General features: G+C 46.8%; 1 protein-coding gene across 4 annotated transcripts in view; it reads right to left on the bottom strand.

Annotated features, from left to right (window-relative positions):
- The window catches only part of ASIC2 (acid sensing ion channel subunit 2), a 991154-nt gene that overhangs the window by 58662 nt on the left and 907012 nt on the right, over nucleotides 1-25480 (bottom strand). For all 4 annotated transcript variants that reach the window (XM_025996149.2, XM_025996150.2, XM_072747721.1 and 1 more), the window contains exon 3: nucleotides 10648-10775. In XM_025996149.2, the coding sequence (XP_025851934.1) occupies nucleotides 10648-10775 (128 nt within the window). The remainder of the gene's footprint in view (nucleotides 1-10647; nucleotides 10776-25480) is intronic.

Raw genomic sequence — 25480 nt, 5'->3', positions numbered from 1 at the left:
GTATCCTGTACTTTTTCCTTTTAAACTAACTTCAAAAACAGACAAAAATCTATACAATTTTTTTTCCCCTGAAAGGGAAACTTCAGAGCTGCAGACCTTTCCCCATGGCCTCTGCATGTGCCGGGAGCAGAAGCAGGGTCTGGTGGAGGCTGTCTACTGGGGAGGGCATTGCAGGACCTGCCTGGAGAGGAAACTGCAGGGAGCAGGCTGCCACCCCCCTTTGTATAAGCCCATTTGTCTATCAGATGCCAGGGCCAAACAATAAAACAGGCTTGTAAATAGCTGTATTATGCATGTCCTTTAAAAATTGCACAACTAATACATTAATACAGAAATGCACTGTTGTTATAAATATTCCAGGCATCCAGAAAAAGTGGAAAATCTTGCCTACTCAATTCTTTTGCCTTCCTCTGAGCGGCTCTCAGTAGGGTATACACCTCTCCAGAGTTTTTCTGTGTGCTATTTGCATACGTGTGCATTTATAAATACAGAGTTTAGTTGAACATGTGAGTATTTTTAATACAAATGAGACCAAATTGCCTGTATTGTTCTGTAACTTACTTTTCTCACTTCCCAATATTTCTTGGAAATTTTCCCCAAGGGACTTCCAGGTCTTTCTTACCCACTTTAACTGTTGAAGGGAGGTGTGTGTGTGTGTGGGATGCATATGCATAATCATCCTCCTACTGATGAACATTTAAGTTGTTTCCAATTACTTGCTCACAAACAGTGCTGCAGAAAAGATCTCTATCCATGCCTTTTGGGGTACATACAAATGTAGGACAGAGATTGCTGGACTGAAGGGGATGGGTGCTTTTTTATTTGGATGGATCCTGCCAAGTCCCCACCCACCTCCCTTGGCCTAAAGGCTCTACCAGTTTACACTCTCAACAGCTGCCTTGTCTGTCCTCTGCAGGGATGGGTGGCTTCTTTGCTGGGGTCTCCTTCCCCTTCTGCTTGATCCTTTTGCCAGTCTCCTTGGCTCTCTTACAGGCTTTGGCCAAGTGCCATCTTCCTGTCCTTGGCTACCCAACTATGTCAAAGGCCCCATTCTAAGGACTCTGAGTGCAGTCTCAAAACTAAGCAGATAAATCAAGGACCGATGACTCTCGCTTTGGAATAATTTTTTGTTCCACAACAGGATATACTGCAGGGTTTGGAGCAACCCATTAACCAATATCGATTAAGTGTGCAACTCCTTCATTCACTGATTGACAACCTTGGGCTCTGTGCTAGTTGTTCTGGAGCCCTGGCCCTCAAAGGGCATACTCTCACGGGATAGAGTAGGACATGTGAATAGCTTGTGTCATTATGTAAATTTATATTAATTATATTATATCAATGGCCAACTGGCTATTGTTAAAATGTTTTAAATGCTCAAGAAAGAGAGAGATCTCAGTAGGTAAAGGACCAGAGATGCTTTGGGGATAGAGCAGACTAACAGATTAGCACTAAGATTTATTAGCTCACAGCGAATGATTCCTGGGGCTGTCCAGTCCTTTTGTCACAAGGTAAACAAATGCAGGGACTTCTTCTTCTTCTTCTTCTTTTTTTTTAATGCAGGGACTTCTATATCTTTCTCTGGGCAACAGTTATTTTCAAGAGTGAAGGAGGAGGGCAGAAATAGGAAAACGATGTCTTTTCCAAGCCTCCCTTCCACTGCCTTTGTCAAGATGGTGTGGCAGTTAGCAGGGCTGTTCAAATTCTTTCCTTCCTTCATTCATTATGGTTGATATTTCTAAAAGATTTGTTTGTGATTATCTAACCTTCCCAGTTGGCAAGAAAAAGATGAGATGGCTTTCAGCCTGTGTATGGAAGTGTCCTCTACAGGATTTTTTGTTTTTGCCTCTTATTAAAAACAAAATCGGAAATGAAGGCCACACTGTTCAGAGTTCAGATAGCAAGCTGCTTGAGAATCAGAAGATAACATGGTATACTGGATAGCAGGACCCAACCAAAGAATATTCTGATTTATTTACTTGTCTCCTGAGTAAGATAAAGTGGGTGAGTCGATAGGCATTAGAGACTCCATTCCTCTGCCTGGGTCCAAGGAGGAAATAAGCCATTGAGAGATAAGCAACTGGCTTCTGATGTCAGAACCACTGCAGAGAGGGTCCAGGAGCAGCTAATTCTGCCCTGATGGATGCTAGTGAGGGTGGGCATCACAGAAGCTCTAGACTTTGGACTCCAACTGGGGCTGCCATGTCAACTAGTATCATTTCTGGCTAATATCTTTTCTCCATGCATTCAGTAATGGAATTTTTTCCCCTTTTTTAGTTGCTAGTGTTAAGGATTGTTTAATTCAGTTACATTAAATCTGGAAGCTAACACAGGCTTGTATGGATTGTAAATTATTGACCTCAGAGATTATTCTACAATATTCCATCCATCCATCCTTCCATCCAAGAACTATAAGAGCTGATATTTTCCCACAAGAAGTTTTAAGTATATTGGGGGCATACTACACAGATACATATAGCTTTTAATCTGCTATTGATTATTTGCGTGTATGCCTCTCTTGCTAGACTAGAAGATTCTTCTATCTGAGAAGAATCAGGTCAGTCCTGTTCACTGCTGTATCACTCATGCCTAACACAGTGCCAGGCACATAGCACATGTTCAATAAATGGGCAAGTCAGCAGGAAATGAGCAAGGAGTTGAGCAGGAAGTTTCCTGTGTGGGGCAGTGTGTGGATCAGAGGGTGGCTGCCAGAGTGCAGTGGGATGTAACCATTGGGAAAGGTGATAGCTGGAGCTGGGATGTGGAATTTGGACTTTATTCTGTCTCTGGAAAGACATCAATAGGTATCAAGCAGGAGAGTTGCATGATAAAGTAGGCCCTTCTCTCTCATTCATGCATTCCCTTATTCATTCATTCCATTCAATACAAGTTATCAGGTATCATCTGTATGTAAGGCACCATGCAAAATACTGAAATATAAAGAACAGAACTAAGAGAATCATGTTTTCAAAAATCTTACAATCTGGTAAGGGAGAAAGGTAAGTAAACAGAAGATTATAATATATGAATTTTGTGCTAGAGATTCACACAGAATACTCCAGGATGGCCTTCTGGAGGAGGTAACATTTGAGTTGAATCTCGAAGGACATATGGTCAGGTAAGGAAAGGGCAGGAAGGGTGCTGCTGGCAGGGAGAGACAGGGGAGAGCACAAGATGCTTGGGAATAACTGCCCATGGTTTGGGGTAGCTGGTACATTTTGTGGGAGGCTGGGGAGCAGAGAGATGTCCTGCTGAAAAAGCAGGCAGCGGCCAGAGCAGAAAGGGCTGTCGGAGACTCATGGGCTTCACTGGGGGATGAGGAAGGGAGATGCTTAGATTTGAACTTTACGAAGATCATGTTGATGCAGAGAATGGATTGCAGAGGAGCTATATGGGCATCAGGGAAACCACGGAGGCAGCTGTTGTTCTTATCCAGGTGGGGAATAACAAAGGGCTGAATTAAAGTAGTGTCTGGGATGGCAGATAATAATAGCTAGCATCTACTGAGCACTTACTGTATGCCAAGAAGTGTTCTACATGAAGGCATTTAACTCAGTCCTCTAGTTAGCCTCTGAGATAGGAACCATCATCATTCCCATTTTCCAGATGAGAAGAATGAGGTACAAGGTCACCCTCTAGTGAGTGCTCAAGCTACTTAAAGGGTAGCTTGAGTATTGGGGTGGGGATGGGGAAGAGGATTTCTGTTTAGACTGTTGAGACACCCATGGGGCTCTGTGGGGAGGGGTTCAGCCGCACCTGGACTGGGAGTAGCAATCTGAGAGTCAGGGTCAAGGGCAAGCGCATTCAAAGAGCCTGCAGGCTGGAAGAGGCCAGAAACAGTATCCTGGGGGCATCCATTGTTGAAAGATTGAACAAAGAACTGCTCATGAAGGGAACTAAGAAGGAAAGGAGACCAGAGGGAAGAGTGATCCAGGAGGGCATGATCAACAGCTTATGGGCTGCTGAGAAACCAAGTAGGGTAATGATTGGGGAGTGGGGAGTGTCCTTATCAAGAAGACAGGCTTTGGCCACAAATATTTTATAGGTCACCTTGATGAAGAACAATTTCAATGGAGTACTAGAAGTGGGCTGGGGAGTATAAGGGAGGCGAGGAAGGAGAGACAAGTCTCCAGAATGCTTTGGAGGCTCATTGTTAGGGAAGGAAGGAGAGGGAGGAACCAACACAGAGTCCAGGTTTTGGGATTGGAACTCTTCTCATTCCAGTGGCTAACCAATGGTAGTGGAAGGGGTTCTTGGTGAGAATGGGATACCTCTGGCGAGTGATTTTCAATCCTAGCTCCCCAAGGCATTTCTGAGATCTTGTAATACACACCAAGGGCCATGTTTTCCAGGAAATTTTCTGAACAGTGGGGCTGGTGACCAACTGACTACCCAGGATCTCCAGGTTCATTCTCAGACCTACCATGAGGTATGGGCAAAATGGCTGAATAAAAATTTGAATATTTAGAAAATAAGAATCACTACCAGGCTCTTTGAGGAAGGCATGGGAGATGATAAAAATCTTCTGATATCAAATCACAACTGGGAGTTCCATCAGGATTAGCAATCACCTTAAATTACGGCCAAGAGTCCAACTGGTGATGTCAACATTGAAGATGGTCAGTTTTGGGCTCTTACATCAGTAATGTCCTAGCTTTGCACTTCTACATCTATTCAGACACTCAAGTACTTCTCCCTGAATTCCAGGCTCTGTCCTGCCCCTCTCATCTGTTGCATCCGCTCTCATATACACAGATGATTTCCAACCTGGATCTGTTTTGTGAGTTTATGGTTTGATTAGGGTCTCTAAGTGTGTAGCCACAATGACACAGATATCATCATCTATTACAGGCTGGCTTAGCCTCAGGGAGAAGGAGGTCCCTCAGGGAACACTTGCATGGGAGTTTAGCAGGATTAGAAGAGGGGAGGCAAGGAGAGCATTAGAGTACAGCATTTGAGTGCTATTTGAACAGAGGGTGCAGATTTGGGCATCAGAGTTCATTCATTCTTTGAACAATGCACATTTACTGAGCTTGTATATATGCAAGGCATGGATGGAATGGAATCTGAAAGACATAGTTCTTGCTCTCGGGGAGCTCCCAAGCTACTGGGAGACAAAGGCTGATGGAAGCTAAAGAAATCAGTGCTTAAAAGGCAGATGTAAAGAGTAGTGATGCGCAAGGGGAAGTAAATCCTACAAGGAGACTTTTATATCTCTTAGGATAGTGGCAAAATTGCCAACAAACCCATTTCATTCTGTGAGTGCTCCAAGGTTGGGTGCAGGTCTTGCTAATCTTCATTTTCCCAGCACAAGAGGTGCTCGGTGAGTATTTGTTGAAGGAATAAATGAATGTACGGAGTGTTGAATGGAGCAACTAGCTGCTTCTTGAGGGTGGGAGGATGGGGTGTAGAAAGTCTTTAAAGACTATATGATCTTTGAGCAGCATTTGGAAGTGTGAATAGGCCTTTGCCAAGTAGATAAGACAAGGAAGGGATTCTGAGCAGAGGGAATAGTGGGTGCAAATGCACAAAGCAGGCATCAAAGAACATGGAGTGTTTGGCTGATGTCCGGTGCATGACGGTCAACCATAGGGAATGATGAAGCTGGCAGAAGGGCAGGGGCCAGATGGAACAGGGAAGTGAACAGTGGGGAAGTCATTCTTAAGGGTTGAGTCTTTGCAAATTAGGGGAAATGGGGGAATTTAAGAGTTTTAGGAAGAGTAGCAATGTGAGCACTCTGTGTGTGAGCTGAGGAAGGAGCACTACCAAGGAGCATGCTCAGAACCTCTCTTCTAGAGTTTTAGGAGTGTTATTTACCCAGCTCCTGCTTCTCACTGGCAGGAATCCAGGTTATGCCTCCCAGACCTGGGGAGGGGGGTTTGTCTCACACATTCTTGTCACGATTTACCTTAGTAGCACCCCACGGCAGCTGGCATGAAGGAGGGAGTCAGCAGCTGGCAGAGCAGGGAGTGAGTGCAAAACTGTTGTGGCCAAACCTCCAGGTGTCATCTGTGTGCTTGAGTGACACAGTCAGGGACTTCGGGCTGTTAATGCTTGAGGCCCTTTGAGGTCATCTAACCCAGCCCCTCCATCCTGTGCATTGGAAACCTGTGGTGCCAGGAGGGATGCAAATTATCCGAGGTCTCACCACACAGTTAGGACTAGACCCCAGGCCTCTAGGCTCCCAGTGTGATTTTCTCTGCACAGAGAGATCTGGGCTCAAAGCTGAGCCCTACTCTTCCCCTACCATGCACTTTAAACAAGTTACTTAACTGTGCAGTTCTGTCATGTGGAACGTGGAGATAGCATTATTTCCTTTTGGGGGTTGCTGTGGGGGGTTAAACGAAATAATAATGCACGTCAAGTGTCTCTGTTGCTTAATGCCTGGTGGGTAGCATGTGCTCAGTTAGAAGTGACTGGTATTATTCCATCCTTCCAGGGTTCTGTTTCCACTCCAGTGTCATCCCACTGCTTGTCTCTGGTGGTGGTGGTCCTGGGCTCATGTAGGGCTCCTACAGTAGCTGAGCTCATCAGAGCAGCATTTCTCAGGTTGTCCAGGAAGGCAGGGTCATACCTTGGCTTCACTGGGTTTAGGGCAAATACTGAATTTAAAACAGTAATCTTCAGTCTGGGCTACAGCGCAATAGTGTGCTCTTTTGGAATAAAAAATGAAAACATTGAAGGAGGTATGTATATAATTTGGCATGGGTAGAGTGATTTTTACCATACAAAAAGACTCCCCCATTCACAGAGGGATTCATGGTAGGGGTACTTTAAATCATCAGTTCCTTTTAGTGTTCTCCCTCAGGAGTCCATTTCCCTAGTGTGATTCACACCTACTTTGCAGGAAAGGGCTTCCTGCCCCCAGTGTTGTCACCCCCCCCCCCCCACCTTCTTGCAAGATTCCCTTGAGCTTTGAGCTGAAGCAGCTGAATCCTGGAAGGGGAACAATGTAACTGCTTCAGAGTCTAAGATGCACCATGATTTTATATGCCACTAAAAAAGAAATAGCAGTGCTAATTTTAACTCTCAGATGAGATTGATTGAGAAACAAATCCTGATTTCAGAAATGTCAAAATGTGAAAAAAAAAATGTGGTTGACTCTTGAACGATACAGGTTTGTGCACTTACATGTGGATTTTTTTTGATAAATATGGTACAATAGGGTAAATATCTTTTCTCTTCCCTATGATTTTAACATTTTCTTTGCTCTAGCTTACTTTATTGTAAGAATATGGTATATAATACACATAACATACAAGATATATGTTTATTGACTGTTATTGGCAAGGCTTCTGGTCAACAGTGGGCTATTTCTAATTAAGTTTCTGAGAAGTCAAAGCTCATATACAGATTTTTTCACTCCCCAAGGGTTGGTGCTCCTAATCCCCACATTATTCAAAAGTCACCTGTACTTCTTAGAATCACTGAAATGCACTGTTTGAGAACCAAATCAGCTGGATATTAATGGGAGAATGAGAACATACAAATGGGATCAACCCCCAAGTTATGCTTGGCTTCACATTATTTAAGTATCGTTTTTTGTTTGTGAAAGAAACCATTACTTTGTAGGTTCTTCAGGACAGATACTGGGTCTCTTTTGTTCACCACTGTATCTCCACCACCTTGTTCATAGTTGGGGTTCAACAAATATTTGCTGAATGAATACATAAAACAAAGAGCCACATTATAAAACATGTGGAAAACCCAGGAAAGAAAATAAATCATTCATAATTCCCCCACTGTGGGTATTTTGGCTTATTTCCTTCGAGTCTTATTTCCTATGAATGTGCTCTTTTATATACATGTAAACATAATTTATTATTAGATTTAGCTCCAGGATGTGTTTTTGTATTTCTCTATTAATATGAATGAAATGATGAAATGAGATGATGCAGAAATGCTTTGAAGATTTGTAAAATGTTTAACCAAATATCTTATTATTAGTTATAATAATCCTAGCAATGCTGCTATGAATAAGGCTGATTTTCTGAGAACGCACTTCAAAGCAAACAACAAATTTGTTTTCTGAAGCTGGGTATGGGCTGTCCCTGCATTCTGCTCACCATGGGGAGTCCCTTGGTTTCTTTTTGGGAAGAGAAAGAGACTCAAGGGTACTTCGAAGTCCTGAGCTTCAGCTTCCTACTCGGTCCAGAAATTTCTTTAATGTCACCCGTGGAGGGTAAGTCCCTGCTTGAGAATACTCAAGTCTGCCAAAAGAATTTACTATTGCTCCAGCTGACCTCTGAGATTGGGGATCTGTCTCCTTGTTTTTGTGGGCAGAGAGGAGCCTAAGTCTGACAAGTGCCAGTAGTAAACCCAGGAGGGTTTCTCATGGCCCAGTCTCTACTTCTGCCATGTTTCATTTCCTTGACTCTGCTCCAGGCCCTTCTGTTCCCTCCCTTCCCCTCACACTTCCATTAAGATGCCCAGCCACAGGGCACCTGGCTGGCTCAATGTTTGAATGTCTGCCTTTGCTCAGGTCGTGATCCTGGGGTCCTGGGATCGAGTCCTGCACCAGGCTCCCCACAGAGAGCCTGCTTCTCCCTCTGCCTGTGTCTCTGCCTCTCTGTGTGTGTCTTTCATGAATAAATAAAGAAAATCTTAAAAAAAAAAAAAAAAAGAGCCCAGCCACCTCTGTACCAACGGAGGTTGAGTCCCATTCATGCTGAACACCTGTACCTGTCCCTATTGGAATGGTATATATATATATATATATATCTTACATAAATATATATATCTATATTTAAAGATTTTATTTATCTATTCATGACACACACACACACACACACACACACAGAGGCAGAGACACAGGCAGAGGGAGAAGCAGCCTCCATGCAGGGAGCCTGACGTGAGACTCGATCCGGGGTCTCCAGGATCACGCCCTGGGCTGAAGGCGGCGCTAAATCACTGAGCCACCTGGGCTGCCCAGGAACGGTATGTTTTTGATGAAAATCTGTCCTTGTCACTTCCATGAGTGTCTGGCATTGCCTCCAGTTGGCAGTACTCAAAAGCCCAAGAGGTTAATAGCTTGGGTTCTGGGCTCCGCAGGGCTGCCTGTCCATCTGCGTACCTTGACTTGTTCATCTGTGTTCTCACTCTTCCCGACTCAAATCCTCAGCCCTGAACTTGGTTCCCTACCGTCTGCTTCATACCCTCCTTCTTCTGTCCTTAGGGATGAGGTTTTCTGGTTGTGCCTCCTGGTTCCCACCTGGCACGGCCTTGCGTGCTTATTTCTGCTTTCCCCACCTGCCTCAGGCTCCGGGACCTGTGGAGGCCAGGCAGCCTCCCAGCCTCCTCTGCCCCTGCCTCAAAGTCAATGTTCCACCTACTGTGTACCGCACAGGAGGCCGATCCTGGCCCTTAGCAAGTACGCAGGCATTAAATACAGGGAACAGTTTGGGAGGCCCCCACCATCAATGCCTTCTCAGAGATTCAGAAGCATAGTTCACTCAGAGATTTAAAACCAGTTTCTAATACAGAAGGTCAATCTATAAAGTGGCTAAAGAGCTGTGGTCAGTACTAGATGACAGATGACATTTGAACCGCATTTTAAAAACAAGCTGAGCTTGTAAGTTATGTGTGCCTCTCTTTCTGACCCCTCCTTCACTGTTTTTTTTTTTTTAAGATTTTATTTATTTATTCATGAGAGACACACACAGAGGGGCAGAGACAGAGGCAGAGAGAGAAACAGGCTTCCTGAGGGGAGCCCGAAGTGGGACTCCATCCCAGGACCCCAGAATCACGCCCTGAGCTGAAGGCAGACATTCAATCACTGAGCCACCCAGGTGCTCCACCTTTACTGTTCTTTCTGATTCCTCCTTTCCCACCCCCTAGACCTTGTGCTCCCACCACTCCTGGACCTCGCAGGGCAGGTTGTCTTGGATGCTCTGATTTAGGACTCAAGTCTTTCCAGTGTTCATTCCAGGCAAGCCAGGAGGTAAGAGAAAGAGAGTGTCCCTGTGTCTGTCTGCAGTACTGCTCTGAGAGCTCTTCTCCACTGAGAATCTGTGAACTTCTCCCTTCTGAGATGTGAAACCCACATCAGACGTGAGGCTGTGCCTGTCCTCACTCTCCTACATGCAGAGTTGATGCAGCAGGCCTGGCCCACTGAATGGTCACCCCCGCAGTGCGAAGTCAGAGGGAGCAGGCAGGAACCCATGCAAGAAGCTTCCCCCCACTTACACTGTTACAAGAGCAATGTCCCCCATCATCCCATTCCCTTTTGGTAGGCCACTCTGAGTTGTATCAACACAAATGATGAAGCACATCAGACCCTGGCCAGCAGGTTTCCTTAGCTTCCAGTGTTTCCCCCTCCCCCTCAAAAGATTTCTTGCATCCCCCCACCCCCCCAGAACGTTCTGGAAAAAGTCCTCACTGAATTCAATGAAAAAGGAAGTAAGCTGAATTTCTCTCACATCCAAGTTTAGGAACCAACAGGTGGTACAGGAGAACTGGGTTACAGAAGTTAGCTGACACCTCGATCCAATTTCCAGGTGAGCCACTGTCCTGAACCCAGCCTTGCTTGAGCCTCCTGAGTGGACTCAGAGCCTTGAAGGAGTGGGAGTTCCATTTCCCCTCCTCTGTGCCTCTGCAGGTGGCTGGTGTAGGCCCGGGACCACTGGTCCAGGGAGCCCAGGAACTTACCCTCTGTTCCTGGGTGGCCACGAAAGTCTGGAACCCTGGAGCCACCCCAAAGCCCAGTTCTTGGATGAAAGGTGGCTCAGATTGACTGTGGATCTGAACTTTCACTCCTGCTTCAAACGTCGTTTCCTCTGAAAGGACAAAGACAGAGCCATGGGTCAGCAACTTCTGGACTCTAGGGATGCTAGAAAGGCCACGTGGTGGGCAACATAATGGCCTGCCAAGATGTCCACATCCTCATCCCTGGGAACTGAAAAGATATCACCCTGCATGGTGGAATGGACACTGCAGATGGGATTATCTGCAGTTAGGGACCTGGAGATGGGGAGGTTATCCTGGATTACCCAGGCAGCCCAATGTCATCACAAGGGTCCTTGTGGGAGGGAGGTGGGAAGGTCAGAGTCAGAGAGAGAATGCAAGAAAGTTTTGTTGCTGGCTTTGGATTCGGAGGAAGAGCCACAGGCCAAGGGGTGCAGGCAGCTTCTAGACACTGGGCAAGGCAGGGGAATGGATGTCCACCCCCTCCCCCTGCCTCGAAGCTCCCCCGAGGAATGCAGCCCTGCCAACAGCTAGATTTAAGCCAAGTGAGACCAGTTTTGGACTTCTGGCTTCCAGAACTATAACAGAATAAATCTGTGTTGTTTGAAACCACTAAGTTTGTGGACTCTGTTTTGGTAGCTGTCAGAAGCTAATTCAGGCCAGTTAGGCCAACCCTTTGCTTTGGTCTCCAAAACTATAAAATGGGATTATGAAGTGAGTTAGGCACCTTTATTCTATTCACTAGAATAGCTTCTCTCCTGGGCCATGAGCGGAAGGCGAGGGGATCAGGAGGGGGAACACCCGAAGACACAGCAGTCAAAATAAAAATACAGGACTTGCTTGGATGCTGAGATGCCTGCCCCTTGGAGGCGCACAGGATGGGCAACCAGAAGAGAAGCTTCTGCTTCTCTTTCATTTGGCGAGAGAAATGGCCCTTGGCAGTGGGAGATGGCAAAAGTGGTGGAAGGTGATGGGATGGCAGGGCCTGACTCATCCGAAACACTCACAATTGGGGGAGAATGAATCTCTGGGATGTGTGAGCCTTTACTGGGCCTCCTCTGTCTTATTCTTTCCAAACAGCCTGCAGAGTGAGCTTTGCAACATGCAAACCTGCACAACTCTCTCCTATGCTGATAAGGAGCCCAGCCCCTTAACCTGCCCCCATTCCAGCCTTGCTCTGGGCAGCCTCCTGCTTTGTGGCACCAGGTGTCTGACCCTCCAGGGCTGCCCAGATTGGCTGTTACTGGTCTCAGCCCCGCACGGATGCACGTGCATTTCCTTCTGCCTGGAATGCCTTTCGACCTAGTCCACCTGACCAATCTCCCGACTCAGCACTGAATATTCAGCCTCTAGCCAGACCCACAGCAAACACTTCTCTTGCTCTGTTGTATTCCCACACCATGCACCAATCCTTTATCTGGCAGTCTGTTCCACCAGGCTGGAGTATCCTGAGGCCAGGTTCGGGGCTGTCTTCCTGGATCTCAAAGGTCCTGTGCAGGGCCAGGCAGAGAGCAGGCACTCAGGGAATGCCTGCTGAGCAAATGGGAAATTTGTGACTCAAACCTTCCTCAGTTATTCATGGGTAAGCCCAATCTAGAGTCCAAATTGAGGGGTGTTCTCAAAGAAGGGAATGGGGAGAGGTTGGGTAAATACAGGAAGGGGGGAAGATGGCATGGGGGAGAAATGGAAGCCGAGGTCAGGGAGGGAGGGAGTTGTTAGCCCTGGGACCATGGTTTGGGGATGAACGCTGTGGGGAAGGAAGGGCTGGGGGCAGGCACGGGAATGGGAAAGACCCACAGACAGCCTGGAGGCCAGTGACAGAGGCAGGGGAAAGGGGTGGGAGCTGGGTGAGAACTCCAAGGTAGGGGTGTGTGGACGGAAGGGCTTAGTAGGCACACAAGGATTAGCGGGAAGGATAGGCAGGTGTTCTAGAGCCCAGGTTTGGAGCCCGGTGGCTGACATGGTGTTTAGGCAGAAGAGACTCTCAGCCAGGAATCCTTCGGTCCTGTGTTCTCAGAACAGAGGAGGATCCCAGGCAATCCACAAACACACGCCCTTCCCTCCAGCGGTTAAGTGTTCTGCTGTTTACCCGGATGGTCCATGCAGACTGCATGTTCCGGGATGCCCATGGTCTTGGGCCCATCTCTCCCCATGCACGATGAATGCCTCAGAGAAGAGATGCCCCTAATTCCTCCCAGTGCCCATGGCCTGGCGGGTGGCCCCACAGGTGCCTCAGGGAAGGGGACTGCGGGAGACAGAGGATGGGCGGGAAGGGGAGGGGTGAGCCTGTCCAAGGGAGGGGTGGAGGAGAGCTCAGGAGCCAGAGAATGCGCTGGGATGGGGAAGGAGCGAAGGCGGCATGAAGCTGGGATCACAGGATGCTTGTGCTTGGATGATCAGAAGGCATGTTCAGTGAGCTGTGGGGGGTGGGGTGGGATGGGACTGATGCCAAAACTTATTTTCTGGAGCTCTCCGAAGCTGCATGCCCACTGTATAACTGAGCTTAGGAAACCTTCGAACCAGTAAGACAGGCTCAAAGGAGGAGGCCCGTGGCTTACAGGGAGAAATGAAAATTGAAGCTTTTCTGTCAGAAATGCTTTGAGTAATGGACAAAGCAGACAGGCCAGGCATGCCTGCATGGGGAGAGCTGCCCCAGGCCAATAGGACTGGGTTGGGATTTGGAAGAGTTTATTCGAGAAGCAGCAGGGGCTGGGGCAGAGAACATTTTAAAATAATCTCATAACATTACAAATACCCAGCAAAGGATGGGCGTAGAAGAGTGGTGGATAAGGTTTCCACTCTCTTTAGAGAATTTTCAGCCATGATGGAATCTTCTAGAATCTGTGCTTTCCAACATAGTAGCCACTAACCACATGACGTGCGACAAATGCAACCAAGGAACTGAAATTTTAATTAACTAATGAATCCCCTCACCTCAGCTTTACTGAGGTATAATTGACAAATTATGAGATAAAGTATATAATGTGATGATCTGATGTCTGTACATGCTATGAAAGGATTTCCCTATCAAATTAATTAATCTGTCACCTCACATACTTACCTTTTTTTGCTTGCCTTATTTATTTTTAATTGAATTTAAATTTAATTAATTAACTTAAATTTAAATATCCACATGTGGCTAGTGACAACCTCAGTGGGCAGTGCAGCTGGAGAATGTTAGGTGTAAGCAGACCCCAGATGTCTCAGAGTATTGAGAATGGCAAGGATGCCACCCCCTACTTTCCTAAGCAGGTGCCCCTGGTGGTCTTTGGCCTGGAGACCTTGGGTGATTTGGGTGAGGCTCTGGGGAGCAGGGCTGTGCATATTCTCAGCCAGCCTACGGTTATAGTCCCAGACGCTCTCTGGTCCTGCTTTTCCCATAGCACCACTTATTCTCACATCTCCAGATGGTTTGTTTCTCTCCCTTCGTGGAACTGCCCTTGGCTTCCCTCTGTGGATTATTTTCTAGTCTGATTAGTAAACAGCCCCCTTCCAGTCTCTGCCCCATACCCACTTGTAGTCTCTTACATTTTCTGGATGTGGATGCTGTCAGTATGCAACTATGAAGACTCAATTTAAGAGCTGAAGTTATCAAACACAAACTGCTAGAGCCAAAGGCTCAGAGCATGTACCTCAGAGGTTCTCAAACTGGAATGCAAATCAGAATCATGTAGGGAGCTCTGCGTGACGATTCTGGGGACCCATCCCTAGATCTGGTCACTCTGGGGTGGATCCCAGGCATCTGCATTTCCAGAGGTTCAGCTATAGGTTATCTGAGGCCAAACACATTTGGACAAGTAGCAAACTGGTCCAGAGAGGGGATGTGACTTGCCCAGGGTCACACAGCGAGTCAAGGGCAGAGCAGGGGCTAGAAGCCAGGTCCCCTGACTTCCAGCTCATTCCCTGCCCTCTAGCAGCTTCGAGTTTGCCCAGGGTCTGGTTTGGCACAGGGAAATGCCAGCACTACATGCTGCCTGTCCACATTGCAGGACTCAGGGCAGGGGGCGGGGTCTCTTCTACAGAGATGCAGGTGGGCTGTGCATAAAACCAACAGCAGCAGCAGCAGCAGCAGCCAGAACAGTAACAATAACCGCCAGGACCACTTATACAATTTTTGGGTCCCAGTGCAAAACAGAAATGTGGGGCCCCTTATTAAAGAATCATTATGAATGTCAAGACAGACACAGCAGAGCCTTAAACCAAGAGTGTAGCCCTTGTGAGCACGGGGACCTGCGTGACTGTGTGTGCGTGTGTGACTGCCCGGGTTGCACATCTAAGGAGCCAGCCCCGACAATAACCCAGCTTGACGTGGACAGAATTCTTGACAGCCTCATATTCCCCTCACCACCAGATGATTCGACACTGAGCTGCTTCGGAGTGCAGGCCCCGAGTGCAGTGAAGGATTTGTTTACACATCGTGAACACCAGGATTCAAAGCCCCTGAGAGAGAGAGCGCAGGAGAGAGCACAGAGAAAGGGAAAGTTACTACACACGCAGGGTTAGGAGCCCTTGTTAATTGGGACCAAACATGAAAGATCATGTCGGATCAGGAGAAAGGCGGGAAGTGTGTTCGACCTGCAGGAGCTGGAAGACCGCAGCACTTCTCAGGAGCGCAGCCATAGCGGCTCAAGGTGAGGCCTACCTGCGGAGCACTTCCGTGGGCGCAGAAAGGATTTGGAGCCTCTGTGGGAGGAGAGGGCGCTGGGGAGCCGGTGAGCAGCCATGGGCAGAATGCATAATGGGGCCCGGAAAGTACATCGCAATGAAAGAAGCTTAAATCTTTAATCTTTGCAAATTACAGGAAACATGCCGAGGAAATAAACACGAGAGAAGTAGGAAGGGAAGATTTTTCTGCAAAGCCGGGGGAATTTTCTAGGCTAAGGCAGGGATATGTTGACACAAGACAGTCAGTGGCTAGGATAGCTAGCTGGAGGGGAGAGGGCAGGAGGGGGGCGAGCCACGTGGGGGCGTTCTCAGTGCAGGGTAGCCTCCCCTGGCCAGTCCTCTGCACTCTGCTCTCCGTCCCGCTGTTCAGACTGTCCTGATGGGCTCCCTCGCCTTCTGGCTTCTGGTTGGGTTCAGCCGGTGATGGGTCTGGAGGAGAGAGGGTCAGCCTGGGATATCCCGTCTGTCTCGTAGCTCTGTTTGCTGGCTCACTGCTGGTTAGCTGCATAGCACCTTGGAAAGCCACAGCTCTGGGCTGGGAGGCTAGGGGGAGCTCTCTGTCTTGCTCTCTCTCTGGTTCTGATACCAGCTCTTTCTCCCTTTTCCTAGGAACAGAAGTGGCTGTCCTGCCACGAGGCCCAGGACATCGCACCACCTGTATTGCCTTCCCTAAGCCTTGCACACACCTTTGTAAATAGTCCTTCATTCGTTTTTCCTTATATTACCAGTCTGTGGGTGCTCTTGATTGCTTGCTTGGGTCCTCATGGGCACAGCCACCAGGGGGTATCTACTACCTAAGGTCTGAGAGACAGCCAGAGGCACCTGCTCAGCGCTCCGCTTTGAAGATCCACCATTGTGTCCGAGCACGCTTGGCTGGAGACCTCACTGCCTACAGGCAGTCCATGGTTTTCAAAGTTCATCCTTATATTGAGCTGAAAACTTGTCTGTTTACAGATCTCTCTCCTGCCCCCAGCTCCAATCCTGCTTCCACTTGACACCCCTTCAAGGATCTTAAGATGCATACTGTGACCACCAGAGTCTTCTTGTTTCCATGCTAACCTTCCCCAGTGGCCCTGGCCCCAGTGCATCTTCATTTCTGGAGGCTTTGCTAGCAGAGGTATGCTCAGGGAGGTGCTTCGCCTGGAGAGGCTTCTGTGCAGAGGGGCTCAGGACCGTCTCCCTAACTCCCACAGGACAGCCAATAGCTCCTCGTGGCGTATGGACATTCTGGGGACATTGGGTGGGGCCACGATGAGCAGAGCTTGCACACAGAGAACGCTTTTCTGCAGGGAGTGAGCTGGGCATTTGAAGAGAGGTGGGAACACAAGCCCTGCTACCTGGTGGGTCAGAACCAGACAGAGCCTAGGACAGCTGGTTAAATGCTTGGGGCTCTGGGGTTCAGGTAGGGTAAGGTCAAGTCCAGCTCTGTGACCTTTGGCAGGTTATTTAATCTCTTGGGAGCCTCATTTTTAAAAAAAAGATTTTACTTATTTATTCATGAAAGACACATACACACACACAGAGGCAGAGACATAGGCAGAGAGAAGAGAAGAAGACTCCATGCAGGGAGCCCGATGTGGGACTTGATCCCGGGACTCCAGAATCATGCCCTGAGCCAAAAGCAGACGCTCAACCGCTGAGCCACCCGGGCATGCCTTGGGAGGCTCATTTTGCTGCAACATTTGCAGAATGAGTTTGGACACAATAATGAATCTGTCTTCATAAGACTTTTGACATTGCATAGAAAGCCCTTAGCACAGAGTCTGGTGATTAAGAAAAGCTCACTAATTTATAGTGCTATCATCATCATCATTATTCAGTGTTTCTGGCTTTCTACAAAACCTGGCTGGATCAGGGGCTCTCTCCCACTCCTCCATCCTCATGCAACTCCCTGAATTTAAAGGTTTATTTTTTTAAAATTTTTATTTATTTATGATAGTCAGAGAGAGAGAGAGAGAGAGAGAGAGAGAGAGAGGCAGAGAGAGAAGCAAGCTCCATGCACCGGGAGCCAGACGTGGGATTCGATCCCGGGTCTCCAGGATCGTGCCCTGGGCCAAAGGCAGGTGCTAAACCACTGCGCCACCCAGGAATCCCCAACTCCCTGAATTTAGAATGATTCTTCTCCTCCCCTTCCATCTGATTGACTCCTACTCAGCTTTACTGTCACTACCTCCTGGAAGCCTTCCTCCATGGGATGCTCCAATATCTGGTACTCACTTTTTTCACGTAACTCTCTCTCTCCACTAAGACTGGGAGATGCTTGCGGACAGAGTCAATGTTTTATTTACGCATATGTGCATAATGCTTGGCACATAGTGGGTGTCATACACGCTTGCTGAAATGAACACACAGCACAGCTGATCTCTGAGACTCACAGAGTCCCACCTTCTCAATTTACAGCCAAGAGGGTAACACATTGGTCTGGGTCTCATCCGTGAGTTTTTGGCCAAGGTGGGTCCACATGAAGCCTGCTGAGCCAGCTCTGGACCCTCTACCACAGTCCCAAGGTGGCAGATGGTGATTAAGAGATTGCTGGGTGCCTATGTAGGGACTTAAGCTGGGCCAGGACAGCGAAGACCACCTGTACACCCCTCTGAAGAGACCCAGCTGGTGTTACCATTTTGTGTGGCTGCTATCTGCCTGGTTTCTGCTGCCCATGACATCACAGTGGGGGTTAGACTCATTCTTTGGGCCTCACTGCTCCCCATGACCAGGGAGAGAAGCGTGGAGTGTCCAGGTCTATGTTTCAGCCAGGCATGTGTGTGTGTGTGTGTGTGTGTGTGTGTGTGTGTGTGTGTGTGAGACAGAGAGAGACAGATACAGAGAAAGAGACAGAGATAGGAGGATGGGAGAGAAACTATCTCTGAAATTGCTCTGATCTCTTCCTACTTCCCTGAAGCATTTCCTAAAGTGCTGCTGAGGATTTCCCAGAAACAAAGAAAGACCTGGCCCTCCCGAGGGCCCTGGGTGCTGGCCACCATTCCACATTCATCCCCTCATTCACTAGACAGTAACGTACCAAATGCCTACCATGGGCATGTGCCACAGGCCAAGGACCAGGGGTCCAGCAGTAAACCAAGCAGGGCCTGTGTCCTCCTGGAGCTCCCATTTGGGGTGGGGCAGACAATAACCAGGGAACACATGTAGTGTTGGGCCAAATATGAGGACAGTGATATAGGACGGGCAGGGTGGGTGGTCGTGACTCTTCCAGATGGGAGGCTTTTCAATGTGAGCAGGTAGGTCATCGGACAACCCAGGGCAAGCATTTCAGGTGGAGGGAACAGCAGGTGCAGAAGCCCTGAGACAGATATGCACTTAGCCTATTCTAAGAGCAACAAGGATGTGTCCGAAGCCAGATGATCACTTTATTTCTCCTTAGTCACCCCAAGAGGCAGGCTTACTACAGATGAGAAAACAAGTGTTTTATAGATAAGAAAACAAAGGCTCAGAGTGGTAAGCTTGCTGTAGCCACACCAAGCAAATCCAGCATCAAACTGGCTGCCAGTCCCCAAGGCTCTGCTCTTTGTCCTCTAACACCTGGCTGCGTTCAAGACAGCGTGCCTTCCTGGTGTCACCAGCCACATTTTCCATTGGGTAGTTCCCCTTTGAGAGGCTGCAGGCCAGGACTCTGAGCTGCTCAGCTCTGAATCCCCTACAGGACATGGCAAATGACAATACTGGCAGAAGTGTGGTAAGCTTTGGGGCTTTCACAGACTTTGGGTGCCAGATCCTCCCAGCCGTCCTGAGATAGGTGTCAACATCCCTGTTTATATAAACATAAATAAATAAATAAATATAATATATATAAAATTATGATTTTTTTACACTGTATCTATTTTACAGATGAAGAAAGCAAAGTCCAAAGAAAGGAAAGGACAGGCCCAGGGACTATGAATCATGGCTGCATGGTATTTTGGAACCAGGAGAGTCCTTGACACTGCTGTAATCCAACTAACTTTTCATCTTTCAGGTGAGAAAATAGAGATCCACATGGAAGAGAATGGACAATGGCCACATGGCAAGTGGTGGCCTGGAAGAGCCCAGAAGCCAGGTATTTTGACTCCTCACCCTCCTCTGCCCTTTGTCAGTTGGCTAGAGGAAGCAATGGTCCCTAGTGACTAGCCAATAAGGGTTCAAGCTCTACAGGGATGGAGGGAGAGAATAGTCTAATTTATATAGGGTTCAGCAGCCTGTGTTCTTTTATCTCAGAGTCTGGGGGAAAGCTCACTGTGTGGTATAGTGACAATGATGGAGACTGAGGTCTAAGCCCTAACTCTTGAGAGCCCTGGTGGAAAGGGTCTGGCAAGCACTGTTTGGGTGGTCCACTAGAGGTGCCATCTTGGTTCCTCCTGCTCTCCTGGCATTCACGGAGGAATCCAAGGAGACCAAGGTGGGGCCCTGGAAACAGGAGCAGGGGATGGTCTCAAGAAAAGTGTGGGCTCTGAAATCATGGAGCCCTGGTCTGACTGCCAGGCCCATCACTTAATAGCTGTGTGACCTCTTTGAGCCTTAGTTTCCTCTTATTTAAATTAAAGGCAGGGGGCTGGTCCCTCAGGTTACTTTTAGCTCTGCAATTCTATGAGCTGGGGATCATGCACAAATCTCCTAACCCCACCACATCTCATTTTAATTTCCTGAAAACTGATTAAAAAAAAAAACATGGCTGTTCAGCATTCAGAAGTCAGAGGAGGCTGACTTTTTCCAAAGACAACGTAAAGAATCCTCAAATTGCTGCCTGGCTAAAATTGGGCCATGTGTATCTTGTGCTCCCTGCCCACCCCTCCCCTGACAGGCCCAGTTGAGCCGCAGGCCTGGGTGAGGAAATCCAAACTCAGCATGGAGACAGGTACGCTCACACTCCATTGCTCATAGGTGATATTTTGGGGCTAGACCAACTCTGGAGGAAGAAAAATCAACACTACGTTCCTAAGCCGGATGGGCTGCAATTACGTCTGTTCAGGGCAGCAGCATGAAGTAGTGGGGTTCTCACCAATAGCTCATTATCAAGTGGCTACGACAGTGTGCTGAGAGCTGCAAACCTCAGCCCCTTCTTGCACAGCCTCAAAGCCCCTAAGACACGATGTGGCAAAAATGTTACCCTCTGTTAAACCAAGTGTTGCCCAAAGCAACCTTTTTTTTTCTCTTCTCTTTTTCTGTTTTCATTATTAAGAAACACTAGCTCTTGGTGGAAAGAACCAAGGACCAGATCAGAGATATGGATTCAAGTGCTAGTTCCAATACTTCTTAGCCATGAGGTCATGGGAAAGCCACTCAGCATCTCAGAGACTTGCTAACTTACCACATCTGTTATATGGGTTAGTCTGTCAAATGATTAGAACTGCTCAGTGTACACCGAAAGAATGTGTGAAGATGAGAAGATAGAATGCTGGGGAAGCACCTTATACACTGTAGAGTGATGTGCCCATGTTGGGGAAGGAGAGGGTTAATGTTGGGTCTTAGTTATGCAACAGAGAAGAGTGGCTTCACTTGACACATTCCTGTTAAATAGAATGTTTACAAAACATACATTAGTGAAGGCACCAGTGTGGAGTTTGGTCTAGTCTCATTACAAAAAGATTTATTCCAAGGATTCTTTAAATAATGAGTTTCCCTAGTGCATTCAGGCTCAGAGATTATAAATTACTTGGTAAGAAGGCTGATGAATCTGGGTGGGCAACCAACATGCAGAGACACCACCCTTGAAAAGCCATCAGGAAGTGCCATGTATCCGGAATTGTAGGAGAAGTTGGTGGATGATTGAGATTCTACTTATAAAAATTCTGTTTACACACTCTGGCAAAGGAAGTTAGGTACAACCAGATTGCCGAACAGATCACGTATATAGATTGCGATATAATTATAGAAGTCAAAGTCATTCAAAGCATTACCTTCTGTTATTGAATATTTCCTCAATCCGTGGATATAAAAAGCATGATAGTGTTCATGTGGGGGTGACATCTGAGAAATATCTGGATGTTAAAAAGGCATCCTCATACTTCCAAAGGGCGGAAACAGGGATCTAGATCAGAGCTTCTCATACTGGAATGTCAATCAGCCAGTGATCCTGTTGTGATGCAGATTTGGGTTGGGCTCTAGATTCTGCATTTCTGATAAGCTCTGAGGGGACCCTGTTGCTGCTGCTGCTGGTGGTGGTTGGAGGACCACCCTAGGGTAGCAGGACTCACAGGAGGACATTGATGTGTTAGCAGAACACACCAGGCCCCTGGTGATCTGGCCTCTTCCTCCACCCTGTCCAGCTCTGGGTCTCAGCCTTAGAGCCACCTTCCCCAGGACACCCTGGGCTGTCCTTGGTCCTTGCTCTCGATTCCCCTCCCTCCCTCTCACCTCCTCATGATTCACACCCTCTTGAACTCCTCCTATACTCTGCTTGGGTGCCTGGCAGACAGGCCTGGGGATGAGGACCAAAGGTCACCTCCTCTTTGAAGCCTCCCCTGACATGTCCTCTTCCTCCCTTTTGGAACCCATCACCTGCTCCTTTTTCTCTTTTGCAGTGAGGGCACTGGATGACATTTCATTGTCTACATGTGCCCCAGATTGCAGAAGTCTGGCACTCCACGGGCGCTTTACATGAGCGTTGTTGGATCAATGCATTTCCATCTAGCACATAAAAGGAACCCTCAAGGTAGTCCTTAGATTGTGCACTTCTTTAAAACTTGGACTGCATTCTTCATTTGTATCCCCAAGGGTCTGACACATGGTGGGTTGTCTTGGCAATTTACTGAATGGGAGGGCGTGAGCTCTGGAGTGGGTCTGTTTCATCTGGATATGGCCCTCAGACCACCGCCTGCCTGGTTGGGACTTCTAACTGGAGCACGTCTATTTCCCGCACAGTTCTTAGCATGTGTACGAGGCAGTTATGACGGAAGTCAGAATGATAGAAGGCAGGCTTCTGGCCGCTTAATGCACGCTTGCCTCCAATGGTACTCCTGACTTGTGGCATCATTTCTCCTGATTCCTTGGTGCCCGTGGAGACCCCTTTGCTCCACTGCATCCAGCTCAAAGGCCCACTCTGAGAGTGAGCCCAGAATCCCAGTTGGCTGCTGCACGTCCCTGGGTTCCGGACTGTTGGGATTCAGGCTGGAGCCTGCACTTTTCCTTCCGGGAAGGTCCTCAGCTCCAGGCACCATGACAAAAGTGATTCCTGGGGGCAGAGATGTCGGAGAAACCATAGCAACCATCTGTGATCCACTCTTGCTCTGTCCCACTTGTGATGGAAGATAGAAATTGTGCTACCCCTGATAGCTGCTCAGGCCTTCCAGCTATGCAGAGAAGTTCGGGTTATTTTAAATTTAATTTTAATTTTTATCAAAGCGATATACGTACATAATTTAAGAAGCCAAATGATACCGCAAGGCTTTTAATGAAAAACAGCAGTGTTGAGCTCCACCTCTCCCCAAGCCCTGAGCCCGTTTTCAGGGACAACTACTTTCAACTGTGTGGGCTGTTTCTTCTATTTACTTTCATATTTCCATGGACATCAATTGCTCGAAAGATATTTCTTGGTTTTAAAACATTTTCGGTATTAGCTACCCAATTCCTCCCATGGAAGATGAGGATGTAGAATTCTTCCATGAGGTGTTCTGCTGCATTTCTTTTCCTTCCATCTTCCTGTAGATTTCCACGATATTTTGTTTACCCCAGTCACCAGCTTTTAAGGAATTAGGTAAATACTGCCTACACCCTAACCTTGTAGTTTATAAAGATTTTGATCTTTTTCTTGTGAAACTCTTTTGTTTTTCCCATTTTTTCTTTGTTTATGTTTTTTTTTTTTGCTAAGTATCATAGAAATGGCAAAAAAAATAAAAAATAAAAATAAAAGGGCAAAATCATAGAAACAGAGGAGAGAAGTGGTTGCCAGGTGGTGGTGGTGGGGGGGAGATAGGCAGAAACTTTCAAGATGAGTAAGGTCAGAGGATGTAATATAAAACAGGTGACTATAGGTGATAATACTGTATAGTATAATTGAAATCTGCAAAGAGAATAGACCTTGAATGTTCTCACCAAAAAAATATAGTTTATATGTTAATATATAATGTATACATGAATTATATACTACCATACAAATGTAATTTATATATTAATTATATTATTGTTAGATATATAATATAGTGATACATTTGATATATATATGAAATATATATGAGATATATATTTGAAATATATATATATTTTAAAGATTTATTTATTTATTTGAGAGAGAGAGAAAGTGCGACAAGCAGGAAAGGGGCAGAAGGAGAGGAAAAGAAAATCTCAAGCACACTCCCTGCTGAGTGTGGAGCCGGATGTGAGGCTCAGGATCTGAGCGAAAATCAAGAGACGGACAACCAACCGAGCCACCCAGACACCGCTGTTTGAATATGTTTGAAACCAAATCCCACCCTCACATTTCATTTGTAGCTTGCTGGGTAAAGAGTTTGTAGGAAAGAAAGATTTCCCATCCCTCCTCTCTGCCCAATGTCTTCTGGTTTCAATTGATAGTATCTGCTGATAAGTCCCAGGTCATTCTGATTCTAGGTCTTACGAATGTCATTTGTTTTTTCTCTCCAAAAACTGTTGAGGCTTTCTCTTTATCTCTGTTAGCCTGAATTTCTCAAGGATGCATCTTGGTCTGGTTATTTTGCCACTTACTGGGGCAGGGCTTGATGAATTCTTTAGCAAAGAATGATCACATGCTTCTGCTGGGTACTTTTTTTTTAAAGATTTTATTTATTTATGAGAGAGAGAGAGAGAGAGAGAGAGGCAGAGACACAGGCAGAGGGAGAAGCAGGCTCCACGCAGGGAGCCTGACGTGGGACTGGATCCCAGGTTTCCAGGATCATGCCCTGGGCCGAAGGCAGCGCTAAACCGCTGAGCCACCTGGGCTGCCCTCGCTGGGTACTTTTCATATCTTTTCTGCCAAAATCCTCTTCTCCATTCTCTCTGGTTTGTTATTCCAGAACTCTTGGTAGGAGCATGTTGGACTTCCTGGATTTACTTTCTCATTTTCATACTTTTTTGTCTCCCATTTTCCATCTGTTTGCCTTTTTGTTTTACTTTTCAGGAGATTTCCTTAATTCCAGTCCTTCTATGTTTTTTTTTTTTTTTAATGTGATCATATTTTAAGTTCCAGGAGTTAAAAAAACACAACTTTCCCTTTGCATGTTACTTTTTAATAGCTTGTGTTTATGGATGCAGTATCATCTCTCATCTCTTGATAATTTTTCCAAAGTGGTTTGATGTTCCTTTCTGCTCCCTGCATTTATTTTGTATTTATCAAACACTTAAATAGTACTCAGTATTATTCAGGCATTTTCTAAGTCCTTCATAAATATTAACTCATTTCAGTCTTCCTAACAACTTTTCAGAGTAGATAATAATATTAGTCTTATTTTAGATGTGATGGAACTGAGAGCCTCAGAGAGGTTAGGTAACTTGCCCAGAGTCACAGAGCCGACAAGTTGTGTAGCTGGGATTTGAACTTAGGCTCTGGTCTGGCTCTAGAGCTTGTGATGTTAATCATGATCTCTATTTCCTCAAAGTTTCTTTTTGTTTTATTTTTATTTTTACATTTTTAAAAATTATTTTCTTAAATTGAAGTTTGATTTGCCAACATATAGTATAACACCCACTGCTCATCCCATCAAGTGCCCTCCTCAGTGTCCGTCACAAAGTTTCTTTTTTGTTTGACTGGTGTTGGTTCCTTTCCTGTCAGTGGCTTCCCTCAAAAACTTGGCAATCTGGTTGTCCACTCACAATTAAGAGGTACTTGTAAAGCTGCACAATCATTCCTGGGTGTGGGGGTACTCACTAAAGGACTTCACTCTGGGGGGATCTAACCAGGTCATTATGTCTGGGGACTCCTGACTGTGGATTTCTGTGGACCTTTTCTCATGAGCTTGTCATTCTCTCTAGAAAGGGACTCCCCCAGACTTCTGTTTGGAGGTCGTGGGGTAGATTAGCGTGGCTGGGGTCTCTACTCAGTAAGCAAAACTTCTCATCTCCCTGGTTTGTTTGTTTGTTTGTTTGTTTCAAGATTGTATTTACTTATTCATTAGAGACACACAGAGAGAGGCAGAGACATAGGCAGAGGTAGAAGCAGGCTCTTTGAGGGGAGCCCGATGCGGGACTCGAT

Source organism: Vulpes vulpes, chromosome 2 (assembly GCF_048418805.1).
Source record: "Vulpes vulpes isolate BD-2025 chromosome 2, VulVul3, whole genome shotgun sequence".
NCBI classification, from domain to species: domain Eukaryota; kingdom Metazoa; phylum Chordata; class Mammalia; order Carnivora; family Canidae; genus Vulpes; species Vulpes vulpes.
The sequence above is the reverse complement of the archived record's forward strand: the minus strand, read 5'-3'. Positions and strand labels throughout refer to the sequence as shown.